This window comes from Trachurus trachurus (assembly GCF_905171665.1).
Source record: "Trachurus trachurus genome assembly, chromosome: 12".
Classification (NCBI taxonomy): Eukaryota; Metazoa; Chordata; class Actinopteri; order Carangiformes; family Carangidae; genus Trachurus; species Trachurus trachurus.
In genome coordinates, this window is record NC_139908.1 from 5,632,464 (window position 1) to 5,647,017 (window position 14,554).

At 40.2% G+C, this 14,554-nt stretch overlaps 1 protein-coding gene across 1 annotated transcript in view; it reads left to right on the plus strand.

Annotated features, from left to right (window-relative positions):
• The window catches only part of pitpnm2 (phosphatidylinositol transfer protein, membrane-associated 2), a gene marked incomplete at both ends in the record, with an annotated part of 37,274 nt that extends 27,039 nt beyond the window's left edge, over positions 1-10,235 (plus strand). Inside the window, 9 exons of the mRNA XM_083983179.1 lie at positions 560-721; positions 4,150-4,298; positions 4,405-4,521; positions 6,289-6,405; positions 6,576-6,724; positions 7,418-7,567; positions 8,327-8,510; positions 8,606-8,734; positions 9,834-10,235. Of these exons, the coding sequence (XP_083839305.1) occupies positions 560-721; positions 4,150-4,298; positions 4,405-4,521; positions 6,289-6,405; positions 6,576-6,724; positions 7,418-7,567; positions 8,327-8,510; positions 8,606-8,734; positions 9,834-10,235 (1,559 nt within the window). The remainder of the gene's footprint in view (positions 1-559; positions 722-4,149; positions 4,299-4,404; positions 4,522-6,288; positions 6,406-6,575; positions 6,725-7,417; positions 7,568-8,326; positions 8,511-8,605; positions 8,735-9,833) is intronic.
• Positions 10,236-14,554: the final 4,319 nt, after the last annotated feature.

The window sequence follows — 14,554 nt, forward strand, 5'->3', positions numbered from 1 at the left end:
CGTCTGCTGCAATCCAAGTGTCCTGAAGGGATATAGACCAGAGTTTAACCGAAACTACGTCATTTAGGCAAGTCCGGTAACGCCTGCGTGCATCGCGTGAATGCAAGGTAAATTCAATACAGGACTATTTAGGCTGTAAAAATGTCCTAAATGACGTCATTTCGAGTAAACTCTGGACTATATCCCTTCAGGACACTTGGATTGCAGCGGACGAATTTCATTTTTTGGTGAACTATTCCTTTAAAGGACACATAAAGGCACATAGTCAATAATAAAAAGTTTATTATAAAATAGAAGTAAATAAAAACATCATGAATAAATTTCAATTATGAGTACTAACACGACACAAGTGTGAAAAATTGTGAATAAATGTAAAACATGCACATTGTAAACATAATTTTCATTAGTGAGAAGGAAAAAGATGAAGATATGAGGGGTTATTGCACTTGTCAGAGAGTATATAACAACATTTTCACGTAATTTTGCATGTAAAAAGTGTTTTGTTTTCGCTAAAGGTTCATGATTCACAGTCTGACTCTCTTCTCTTCTCGTCTTGCAGCCGATTCTCTCCACTCACAGATCTTCGTCGACGGCCTTTTACCGTCCTCCACCTCGCCGGGCGTCCCTCACCTCCGCTTCACGCGCAGGGCGAGCGAGGCCAGCATCGCCAGCCAGGTGTCCGGCATGGCCGACTCCTACACGGCCTCCAACATCGCCACCAGTGAGTCACCGCCACCTCACTTCCTCTGTGTGAAGGGGCGTCATTTATAACCCTCTGAAAAATCTAATCCTGCAAATATAACCGGTCATAACTGGTGAAGCCCAGATTCTGTTCAGAAACATAATGAAAAGAGCCACAGGCCCGGGCCAACAAACAATTTTAAATAGTTGGTTCAACGCATAAATGGAGGAAAAACAACTGTCCAAAGGAGGTTACAGTCATATCATTAATTAGTTGATTAGTAGGATTTAGATCTGATCTGAGAACTGATCGGCTTTTCTCTCTGAATCAAATTTGGTCACATTACATTGTAATAATGACAAGGTGTGGTGTTGTGTTCATAGCTGCCTGAATCACAAATTGTGTCATTAGTTGAGACCAAACTTTAAATTAGCATAAAAAAAGGAATAGCTAGAATAAGTAATGTTAATAATGAAATAAAACAAAAACAAACACACACACCATACATTCAGTTCGTGATTAGGTTTTGGTGGTATTGAGTGTTTTTCTGTCAGAATAAACATGTTAATCACCACAACAAAATAAAAGGCATTGAAAATAATGGTGGTAAATGAATGAAATACCTTTTACTACCATGAAGAATATGGTAATGTCAAAACAAGAAGGTAAACTATTTGTCCTGTTATCAAAGTTAGACACAAGCTGACTTTTTTTTTTGCTTTAAAGAAACCCGGTAGCCCTTTAATTACGTGATAATGTCAAGAAATGGCCAAGAAATAACAAATAATTGCATCATAACGTCTAGAAATAGCTTAGAAATAACAAATAATTGCGTCATAATGTCTAGAAATAGCCTAGAAATAACAAATAATTGAGTCATAATGTCTAGAAATAGCTTAGAAATAACAAATAATTGCATCATAATGTCTAGAAATAGCCTAGAAATAGCAAATAATTGTGTCATAATGTCTAGAAATAGCTTAGAAATAGCAAATAATTGCGTCTAATGTCTAGAAATAGCCAAGAAATAACAAATAATTGCATCATAATGTCTAGAAATAGCCTAGAAATAACGGTCAATTGCATAGAAATGCCATGTTTTTGATGATTACACATGCTTTTCATGCTTTGAGACCAGAATTTTTCTCCAAAAAGACAATTGACTGTTTTTTCTGGGCTATTTCTACGCAATCAATCATTAGTTCTTGGCAACGTAAATTTCTTGACATTACTATGAAATTGACCGGTATTTCTAGACATTATAATGCAATTATTTGTTATTTCTTGGCTATTTCTTGACAGTATCACGTAATTAGCGGCCTGTAAATTAAAGGGGTTACCAAAAATCCTTATATAGGCAGAGATCTTAACGAAAATTCAAAGTTAGACACATGCTGACTTTTTTTTGCTTTAAAAAAATCCGGTAGCCCTTTAATTATGTGATAATATCAAGAAATAGCCAAGAAATAACAAATAATTGTGCCATAATGTCTAGAAATAATGGTCAATTCCATAGTATTGTCATGTTTTTGATGATTACACATACTTTTCATGCTTTGAGGCCAGAATTTTCCTTGCAAGTTATTTCTGTGCTATTTCTACACAATCAATCGTTATTTCTTGGCAATTTATACTATATATTACTATATATATTACTGTATTTATATATTACTATGAAATTGACCATTATTTCTAGACATTATGACGCAATTATTTGTTATTTCTTGGCTATTTCTTGACATTATCACACAATTAGCGGCCTGTAAATTAAAGGGGTTATCAAAAGTCCTTATATGGGCAGAGATGCCTTGGGACTGCAGCTGAAATGTAGCAGTTGTGCTAAGTCTGGCACATTTACACTGATGCTTAATGCGTCAGTGTTGATAAAGGTGCACTGTCCCAATTCAATAAATAAAGAAATTAAATGAAATGAAATGAGATCTCAACCCCGCCCCCCTCCCCCCCAATGTTTAACCCAGAGTTACGCCCTTGTCTGTGTGTGTGATGTTGGTTCTGGTCGCCACTGTGGCCGTTGATGTGTTGATGACGCTGTCGTCCCCTCGCCAGCAGCGGCGGCAGCTCTCAAACTGGGCGCCGGTAAACGGTCCGGTCTGCTGTCCCACCTGGCGCTGCCCTACAATAGGTTCTCCCCCCGGCCGCGCAGGACGACGCGCCGCCGGGTGTTCCCCAGGTGCAACGGCGTCTTGGCGGAGTCCGAGTCCGGCTCGGACGCGTCCTTGTCCTCTGACCTCACCGATGTCACGTCGTCGTCTGACATCACCGACGTCAGCTCGGCGCCGCCGTCGCCCCGGGTGCTGGTGAACATAGAGCAAGGTATCCTGGGAGATGTAGTGTAGAGTAGAGCGATGAGGAGAGCGATGAGCTTCCTCCTTCCTTCCTTCCTTCCTCCTCCTCCTCCTCCGGCCTAGTCTTCCTCAACTCAACTCGTCCTGTTTTCCAAACGTCACGCGAGAGCCGTGACGTCTGAGCTGCTTCTGACTCAAACCTCCTCCTATAGTGAAACCCTTCAGACTGTAGATGCACTGCGACGCTGTGGACGCTCCGACTCTTCACTGCAATATATCTTACCAAGAATATTTGTCTTATTTCTAGTCAAAATGTAATTTCTGGTCAAAACAAATCTCATTATACTTAAAATAAGACTCATCATATAAAAATCAGCTTGTTTTTAGACACTTTTTACTCAAGCATATTTTCACTTCTTGTGATTCTCACTTTCCTTTCAAAATAAAAGTCCCACAAAAATACCCCAAAAGAATAACTCAAAAATTAAAATATTCTCCAGGATTTTGGTGTTAAAGGAGGCATATTATGGAAATAATACCTTTTGAAGGCTCTTTAACATATATTTGGGTGTTTGTCTTGCCTTCCGGCCCCTAAAATGTGAGAATTGGCAAAAAAAAATCTGTAATTTTCAGGCTGCTATGGTTGAAATCCATGTGGTTTTACCAGCTGTTCCCTCAGTTCTCTCATATTGATGTCATTAGTTTTCAAATTTGCATAATACCGCCCCTACCTGTGAGTACTGGTACCTGTAGAAGGGACGGGGCAAGCAGTGGTTCATTTGCATTTAAAGGGACAGGCACTGAAACCAGCCGTTCTGAACAGGGCTGTTTAGAGAGGATGAAAAGAGCTGTGATGAGCTTGAAATAAGTAGAAAAATCTGATAGTGGGGCAAGTTTTTCTTTCTTATTACAAGCACAAAAAACTTTCTTTCACTGTCAGATTCTTCTACTTATTTCAAGTGAAAATTTGTTTGGAACAAGTGAAAATGATCTAAAAACAAGTAAATTTTTAGGTGATGAGTCTCATTTTAAGTGGAAAGAGATTAGTTTTGACTAGAAATGAGACATTTTGACAAGAAATAGGACAAATATTCTTGGAAAGATTTTGAGTTTTTGCAGTGTTTAACTCTCCTCCTCCTCCTCTTCCTCTTCCTGCTGCAGTTGCGTCCCGCTGGTGGGGCAGTAAGAGGATGGACTTCGCCCTGTACTGCCCCGACGCCCTGACGGCGTTCCCCACCGTGGCGCTGCCTCATCTCTTCCACGCCTCCTACTGGGAGTCCACGGACGTCGTCTCCTTCCTGCTCAGACAGGTGAGCAGAGGCTCCTTGGTCAAAACTTACCTGGTCTGTTTGATTGTTCTGTAAAATAATAATTACTGAATGATTATATTATATTATATTTTTTCCTTCCTTCCAGGTGATGAGACATGAGAACTCCAGTATTTTGGAGCTGGACGGTAAAGAAGTGTCTGAATTCACGCCGTCCAAACCTCGCGAGAAGTGGCTCCGCAAGCGGACTCATGTTAAGATCAGAGTAAGATCTCACTCGTCTTATCTGATCCAAGAGCAGAGCTGTGGTTTTGTGGTGTCACAGTACCAGAGAAAAATGAAACTTGTGGCCTATATATATATCTTACCAAGAATATTTGTCTTGTTTCTAGTCAAAATGTAATTTCTAGTCAAAACAAATGTCATTATACTTAAAATAAGACTTATCACATAAAAAGCAGCTTGTTTTTAGACCCTTTTTACTCATTTCAAGCATATTTTCACTTGAAATAAGTCGAAAAATCTGATAGTGGAGCAAGTTTTTCTTTCTTATTACAAGCACAAAAAACTTTCACTGGCAGATTCTTCTACTTATTTCAAGTGAAAATTTGTTTGGAAGAAGTGAAAATTATCTAAAAACAAGTTAATTTTTAGGTGATGAGTCTTATTTTAAGTGGAAAGAGATTAGTTTTGACTAGAAATGAGACATTTTGACAAGAAATAAGACAAATATTCTTCAGTATTTTGGAGCTGGACGGTAAAGAAGTGTCTGAATTCACGCCGTCCAAACCTCGCGAGAAGTGGCTCCGCAAGAGGACTCACGTTAAGATCAGAGTAAGATCTCACTTGTCTTATCTGATCCAAGAGCAGAGCTGTGGTTTTGTGGTGTCACAGTACCAGAGAAAAATGAAACTTGTGGCCTTTACGACAGGATCCCTGGCCCCATATAATACTTCAACATCTGGTCCAGGTTCCAGCTGTTATCAAAAAATTTCCTTGTGTGAACCAAAACTGGTCCAGATGTGAGACTAGAATCTGACACAGTGGTGCCGAATAAGAGCCAGACTGGAAACACTGAACCAAGCGAAGAAAACAAGATCAATTAATTTTGCAAGACAAAAAAAAGAAAAAAGTGTATTAAAGGGACTACGAGGAGTTTTGGAAAGTGTTTTCACACTAGATTTCCCATGAGCCTCCGGACACAAACATTTGCCAAGAATGTTTTCAAATCAAGAACGAAAGTCGATCAGATACCGACCATAAACGATGCCAACTAGTGATCCGGTGGCGTTACTCCCATGACCCGCGGCCGCCGGGCAGTGTCTGGGAAACCAGGAAACTAGGAAATGCTGGGCGAGTCAAACACTAAATAATAATATCAAAATAACTATAAAGACAAAGTGTGGGTAACGTAGATTCATCCACATTAATATGAGACTCTTTTATAACCAAATACAAACTCCTCGGGGTCTCTTTAAATCTATAATTTCGGTAACACTTTACAATAAGGGTCCATTAATTAACGTTAGTTAGTACATTATTAAGCAATAATATATAAACTAATGTGTTAATTAATGCTGAGTAATGCGTACATAATGATAACTAATTACATTATTCAACTTTTAATTTATTAACTAACTTTGAGTAGTAAACATGAATTAACTGCTTACTAATAGGCTCCATTAATTAATGTGTTTCCTAACCCTAAGTAATACATAATAATGATTGTTAATATATCTGTAAACAGTTAATTAATGCTTAATAATGTACTAACTCGCGTTAATTAAGGGACCCTTATTGTAAAGTGTTACCATAATTTCTTTGATAACGGACTTTATACTTAATTTTATGATAAATTATGTCATAAATAAATGTTGTGTAACAATTAAAACTGTCTCTCTAGAGTCAGGAAGACTGAATCCTGGGAGGCAGAACCATAAGACCCATAAATCTACAAATTAACATTTTAAAGTTCGAGAGAATTCAATAGAACCAAAGTGAAAACACAAGTTTGTTATTTCCTGTTTTCCAGAATGTGACGGCAAACCACCGCGTGAATGACGCCGTGTTCACAGAGGACGGAGCCCAGATGGTGATGGGACGTTTCATGTACGGCCCCCTGGACATGGTTACCCTCACTGGAGAGAAGGTAATAACCCACTCAGCTGCGTGTGTGTGTGTGTGTGTGTGTGTGTGTGTGTATGCGACCGAAAAAAGAGGAGTTATGTAACGGCGTCACCATCTGTGTCACAGAGGTCGTTCGGCAGCAGAAGTGCCATGTTGAAAGAGATCTTTGTGTGTTTTTTTTCTCTGTTTCAGATCGACATCCACATCATGACCCAGCCGCCCTCGGGAGAGTGGGTTTACTTTGACACCGAGCTCACCAACAGCAGCGGACGCATCTCTTACGTGATCCCAGAGAACAAAAGGCTGGGCATCGGCGTGTATCCTGTCAAAATGGTGGTCAGGTATGAAAAGTTGCTGTTATTTCACATTTTAAAGACAGCTGGTTATCATAGCTATACTTGATGCTTTAAAGGGATAGTTCAACATTTTTGGGAAATTGGCCCATTGCCATAATCCCTATAGTCGTTTTAGAGGCAAATGCAGAGTCTGCTTGATGAAAAACTGCCCCCGACGGGAACGCACATCAGCGGTTTTGCATGAATTTACCTCTAAAACAACTCTGTCTGGTAACGTTGTGTTATTATCTCTAGCGTGGTGAATGTGCAGGTCACAACTTGTCCACCAGAGTTTTGGAGTTGTTGGATTGTGTATTTGATGAGTTTGATGAGGGAAACCAAGAAATCCCATGAGCCTCCGTAGCGTAGCTCTGAGCAGCTCACGGCTCTGCTCCGCTGTTCTAAAAATAGCTTGCACCGACAATTAAAGGTAATGAACCTACTGCTATGACTATAGGGATTATGGCAATGGGCCAATTTGCCAACACGTTGAACTATCCCTTTAACGTATCTAATCATATGGTTCAGTTGTTCAGACAAATATAACAGGGAAGATCAAGGCACAAGATACATGTAGGAAACCTAAATATTATAGTAGAGCTGTCAATTTTTCTTATGCCATTATTTAAGGTTTATCTGCCATTGTTCGACATACAAACATAATGAAAATTTGTTTTTCCATCTTCCTCTCGTTACCAGGGGCGACCACACTTCTGCAGACAGCTATCTCACTATTTTACCACGGGGAACCGAGTTTGTTGTTTTCAGTATCGACGGCTCGTTTGCCGCCAGTGTGTCCATCATGGGCAGCGACCCGAAGGTCCGAGCCGGCGCCGTGGATGTGGTGAGGTGAGGATCAAACCCAGAACTCTGCAGTGATGTTTCTCTAGATAATTTAATTACACAGTAAAGTGTGTAAAAAGATGCATCTAGTGCCTTTTAAATCCACCTCATAAGTGAGGAGTTCCTCAGGGAAGCTTCCTGGGCCCAGTTCTTTTTTTTTCTTTAGGTCAAATATTATGCAGACGATAAACAACTATATATCTCTGTTTCTGGACAAATCCAATTCTCTTATTACTCTCTCATATGATATAAGTTAATGAAATATCAAAAATCTGAAATCATTCAACTTTTTCATCTCTTTTAAGATCTACTTTATTATCAATCAATCAATCAATCAAATTTTATTTATATAGCACCTTTCAAAGCAAATAGATGCCGTTCAAAGTGCTTTACATTTTGATTGAACAATATATATATATAGGAGGTAAAACAAGAAAAAGCATGGAGACTAATGCACAAAGATTAAAAACAACAAAAAATAAAATATAGCAATAGAAAATAGATAAATAAAATAACAACTTTTAACAACAATAAAATTTTATAGAATAGAATAAAATGCAGGATAGAAATAGGAGAAAGATAACAATAAGAAAGAGTATAAAACTGTAAAATAGAATAAAATCACTATGAGTGAGACTATGAGACTTTATTAGACTATCTTGTCATTTTTAATCTCATTTATCTGCATCTCTGCATGAAAGATGCTGCACAGATTAATTTATATCTTAAAACGCTCTTTCTCCTACTCACTATAATCATATACAGGTACTGGCAGGACTTGGGCTACCTGATCGTCTATGTAACGGGTCGTCCTGACATGCAGAAGCAGCGGGTGGTGGCCTGGCTCTCGCAGCATAACTTCCCCCACGGCATCGTCTCCTTCTGCGACGGGCTGGTTCACGACCCGCTCCGACACAAGGCCAACTTCCTCAAAACCCTCATTAACGAGGTAATGTAGAGTGGTATATGTGTGTGAAGCAGTGATATAATGAAACGTTGTGTACTGTACGAGTCTCTGAAAGCTAATCTCCTGCTCTAATCCAGGCCCACATGAGGATCTTCGCAGCCTACGGCTCCAACAAGGACATCTCAGTGTACACGTCCATCGGCCTGCCTCCCTTCCACATCTACATCGTGGGGAGGCCCACAAAGAAATTGCAGCACCAGTGTCAGGTGAGGAGTAAATGCTGTCAGCAAAAGGCACATAAATATATGACAGAGTGAGACATCTGTCTTATTCATACCCCTGAAAAAATCTGGAGAACTTCACATGAGCAAATATGCTTCTAGTATCTTATAAAGCCACTTCATAATTAAGGAGTTCCTCAAGGAAGGCCTCTGGGCCCGGTTATTTTTTTTTCTTTATTTCAAATATCTATGTTATGCAGACAATAGATGACTATATATATCCCTGTTTTCCGGATGACTCCAGTTCTTTTATTGCTGTCTCACTGATATCAGTTAATTAAATATAAAAAATCTGAGATCATTTTATATCGAGATGCTGATGAATCATTTCTAAACACGTGGGGAAAAATTGTTGGTAACCTTCCTTTAAAGACTGTCACTAAAATAAACCTGCGGACACACTGTGCGATTTTCACAGTCATTGCAGATTTAGAAAAGACTTGGAGTACACACTAACCGACTGGCTTCAGCAGGTTTTTATGACGACTGGGGATCACACACTTAAAGGGATAGTTCAACATTTTGTCAAATTGGTCCATTGCCATAATCCCTATAGTCATAGCAGTAGGTTCGTTACCTTTAATTGTCGGTGCAAGCTATTTTTAGAACGGCAGAGCAGAGCTGCGAGCTGCTCAGAGCTACGCTACGGAGGCTCATGGGATTTCTTGGTTTCCCTCATCAAACTCATCAAATACACAATCCAACAACTCCAAAACGCTCTGGTGGACAAGTTGTGACCTGCACATTCACCACGCTATGAGATAATAACACAACGTTACCAGACAGAGTTGTTTTAGAGGGAAATACATGCAAAACCGCTGATGCGCGTTGCCTTCAGGGACAGTTTTTCATCATCAGTCTCTGCATTTCCCTCTAAAACAACTGCAGCTCACGGCTCTGCTCCGCTGTTCTAAAAATAGCTTGCACCGACAATTAATATAAAAGGTAACGAACCTACTGTTATGACTATAGGGATTATGGCAATGGGCCAATTTGCCAAAATGTTGAACTATCCTGCATGAAAGATGCAAAAGTCAAATTGTCAAACCAAAATCTGACTGATCGTACTGTACGTTTCTTCCAGTTCATCTCGGACGGCTACGCCGCCCACCTGTCCCAGCTCGAGTACAGCCAGAGGACGCGTCCCGCCAAGTCGCCCACCGCCCGCATGGTCCTCCGTAAGGGCAGCTTCGGCCTGGGAGCGGCCGGCGGCGGCGAGTTCCTCCGCAAGCGCAACCACATCTTCCGCTCCATCTCCGCCAAGCAGCCCGGTAGCGGCGCCACCGCTGGCGGCCGGGGGACGGGGGGCGGGTCGTCCTCCCCCAACCAGCCGGGCCGGACCGAGCGAACGCAGAGCCAGTGCGAGATGGAGCGCGAGCGGGGGATCGCCGTGGCAACGCAGAGGAGCATGAGCATCGCGGCCGGATGCTGGGGCCGCAGCGGGAGCACGAAGGAGGGCAGCGGCGGCTTACTGGGCCCCAAGTGATTCACAGAGGGAGCGAAAGGACCCGCGCCTGAAGAAACCACCATGATCTCTGGGGGAGGAGGGGGGGGGGCGGGAGGAAGGGGATGGATGGAGGGTTGGCTTTTCAAAATAAGAGATTTACACTGCAAAAAACTCAAAATCTTTCAAAGAATATTTGTCTTATTTCTTGTCAAAATGTCTCATTTCTAGTCCAAACTAAACTCTTTTCACTTAAAATAAGACTCATCACCTAAAAATGAACTTGTTTTTAGATAATTTTCACTTGTTTCAAACATATTCTCACTTGAAATATGTAAGTAGAAAAATCTGCCAGTGAAAGCAAGTTTTTTGTAGCCTAGAAATCTAGCTGCACCCTAGCGCAGCAAATCTATTTGCTCCGCAGGTCAGTCTAGAAACGAGCCATAGGAACTTTTTGAGTCTCGAACACCGTTTGTGTTCACCAATCACAGCGCTCTATCTGTTTAGAGAGTCGTTGGACGGGCTTAATGCGATGACGACATATTTGAATCGGCATTGGCATCAACTTTGAAAGAATTAAACTTGTCATTTTCTTTAAAAGTTGAGCAAGAAGTTTTTTGTGCTTGTAATAAGAAAGAAAAACTTGCTCCACTATCAGATTTTCCTACTTATTCCAAGTGAAAATATGCTTGAAAGAAGTTAAAAAGTGTCTAAAAACAAGCTACTCTTTAAGGTGACGAGTCTTATTTTAAGTATAATTAGATTTGTTTTGACTAGAAATGACATTTTGACTAGAAATAAAGACAAATATTCTTGGTAAGATTTTGAGTTTTTGCAGTGTAGCCCAGATTGATTGGATGAGAGGATGTGTCCAGGAGGAGTGGACCAATCAGGCCGCGAGGGATCCAGCAGCGAACAAAAAGACAGTTGTGTAGCATGACTCTTTTACAGTAATACTTTTATAGGATACGTCACTATTAAAAAAAAAAAAAACGACAACAAGGAAGGATTAAGTGAAATATTGTAAGCCTTAAACTAATCTCGTAAAACGGGACCCCCTCTTCAACACACACACACAAACAAACACACACACACACTCATGAGCTCAGGACAAACTGCAGAGCCAGACGCATCTTTGAACAGTCAAACACGGGTTCCAGGCCACGTTAGTTTGGCAGCCATTATGAAAATAAACTACAACAACAACAAGAACATCAACAACATAAAAAACTAAAAGCCAACGATGACTTTCACCTCTGTTTCTGTCCCGTTCACAGCGACGACTGGCAATAAGTACGAAAGGAAAGAGGAAGAGGAAGAGGAAAAGTGGGAAAGAGTCAGTTCCTCTGAATTACAACAAAAAAATATATACATGTTAGTTTTTACCTGTTGTGGTTTTAAAGTCAAAGAAACAAACTGGTTTTATTAAAGATTTCTGCTTCCAGCTCAGTGCAACAGAGGAGAATGGGATTAGCAACTGGGGAAATGATTATGATGATGATTATTATTATTATGTAAAGAAATATGTGAGGATATGAGTTTTAAGATTGCATTTTCCAAATTGCACCTGAACATACCACATTACACTGCAAAAACTCTAATTCTTTCCAAGAATATTTGTCTTATTTCTTGTCAAAATGTCTCATTTCTGGTCAAAACTTATCTCTTTCCATGTAAAATAAGTCATCACCTAAAAATGAACTCGTTTTTAGATATTTTCATTTGTTTCAAACAATGGAATAAGTAGAAAAATCTGCCAGTGAAAGGAAGTTTTTTGTTGTTGCTTGTAATAAGAAAGAAAAACTTGCTCCACTATCAGATTTTTCTACTTATTTCAAGTGAAAATCAGCTTGAAAGAAGTAAAAAGTGTCTAAAAACAAGCTACTTTTTAATGTGATGAGTCTTATTTTAAGTATAATGAGATTTGTTTTGACTAGAAATGACATTTTTACTAGGAATAAAGACTAATATTCTTGGTAAGATTTTGAGTTTTTGCAGTGTATTTGACTGTATAATTAAATTAATAAGCTATGGAGGTCATGTCAAGGCAGATTTTCTCACTCTTTTAGCTCCGAGTTTGTTCTCCACCAGCTAGGATTTAGTTAGGTGTGTTCCTCCTGACAAACTGCCAAATGAGCTTGAATCCTTTAATAATTTATTTTGTATTGAGGGTGGAAGCAGATAAAATGTTGGATTTATTATAATTTGGATGAACTGACCCTTTAAACCACGACGAGCGAGCCGGGTTTGAAACGTGTCGTACGATATCGTAGAGAAGGAACTGTACTTCTTTGTCTCGGTCGTCTTCACCACTGATGTGCTTCTCTTCTTCTATCTTCTGTCTATAAGTCTAAAATAGCTCCGGTTTTCATCCCACTGTGTGTGTGTGTGTGTGAGACTCTGTAGTGTTTATTTCAGTGTGGCCTCTGGGCCGTTTCCAAGGCCTTAATTAATACCCAACAAACCAGACTTTACCAACCAACCAACCAACCAACCAACCAGACACTTTGCTCCACAGATGGACCTTTGGAGGAGGAGGAGGAGGAGGAGGCAGGAAAAAACTAAAAAACAAACTAAACAAACAGGGCATGCAGCATTTTAAAGCAACAACTGAGACTCTGTACAGTCCACAGCAACAATCCCTTTATATATTCATCTGCTTGCAATACCTCTGATCTGCCTGTTGGGGGCAGGAGTTTCTGTCTGTTTCCCCCACATGTGCTGCTGCTGCTGCTGCTGCTGCTGCTGCTGCTGCTGCTGCTGCTGGTGGACACTCCTGAGGTGTTTCCCCGGCTTTTTCTGCTCATCTGGCCCCTCGTGTGATATGAAACAGGACGGACAGGACGTGTGGAGAGGAGACCCAATAAACACAGACCTGTTGAACGGGCCGGACGTGGTTCAGCCATGAATGTTGATTGATTGATTGATAGAGAGAGAGGGAGGGAGAGATGGAGGGAGGAAAACGCCGGCGTCCTCAAAAACATCATTTTGTTGCTTCTGTCTGCTGTTGAACTATGTGTATTTGCATCCAAAGGGGGACACACAGGAAGAAGACGGACACATCAACGACCCCCCCCCCCCCCCAAAAACAAACTGACAATGTGCATCAAACAGTCACATTTCCCACCCTCAGTCGCTCAGTGAAGGATCGATTCCTCAAGCCCTGTCTTGAAACAGTCAGCTGCATAAAACATAAAACGGGTTTTTACTTCTTTTAATCATTCCTAATAGCTGACAAACTCCACAGTCTTTGGTTTGTGCAAATATAAATTGAAACTTTAAATACGATTTTAGCAAATTTGTTCTTTTTTGTAGCACGAAAGACAAGTTTTGAGGATGCAAATCTTTAAAAACTTCATGATCTCTTTTTCTTGAGGTTATTAGAAATGATTCTGGACTCCAAATAGTCTCTGAAAGTTTTGACAAACTACTTTAATCTGATCCAAAATGTATAAAAAATGCATGAATCATTTTTTTCTCTGACTCCTACATCAGATGAGTTTTGAATATATTTCTGCACAGACTCTGGATTCATTTGGAGGAGTCGTTCTCGTTCCTACAAGGTTTAGTGTTCAAAAACGTGCACTTGTTGACTGTTTTAAGACGGACTTGAAGAATTGTGAGCGTCTCCTTTAAAAACAGTTTTACCTCCTGTTCATTTCATGTTGTGCTGTTGTTTGATGCCCGGCTTCCACACTGCACAAAGAGCGAGTGTCTTGTCTGTTTCCAGTTTAAGTCTCTGTGTGATGATGAGAACGTCTTCAACCCGCCACAGAAGCCAAAATCATTCTCTTCTTGATACTGTAGTTAAATCAACTGTGTAACCTCATTTTTGTTTTGTTTTTTGTTGGTTTTTTTGCACTAGTTTACAGTGGGAATAGACTGTAGTGACCATCTCATGTTCAGGGTGCAGGCTGCAAGAGCACACGTCTGCATATTTTGTCAGGATATTGAAAATAATGCAAGGTAATGTGCCAAACATTGAGTATATTGCATTAGGGGTTTTCAAAGTCTGACACTGAGACAACGGCGCCCCCTACTGTCACTTTATTAGAGTTTATCTTACGTCTAGTTGGAGATAATGTTGCTCCATGTTCCTAAACTACAGCTCCCATAATGCTTTTGGGACATAACTCGTTTCGACACGATAACGTGACAAATATCCCGTTCATTCAAGAAAACAAAGCTCCGTTCATCGATAACGACATAATTATTCAATTAGTTCGAGAAAACCCGTTTAATTTATGTCTTTCTCGGCTTCTGTCGTGAGTTACACAGTGGGCGCCGGCTTTTAAAGCAATGTTTTGTTTGTATTTTGGCAGAATGGCAGCATTTAATTATACCGAATTAGCTATTAACAA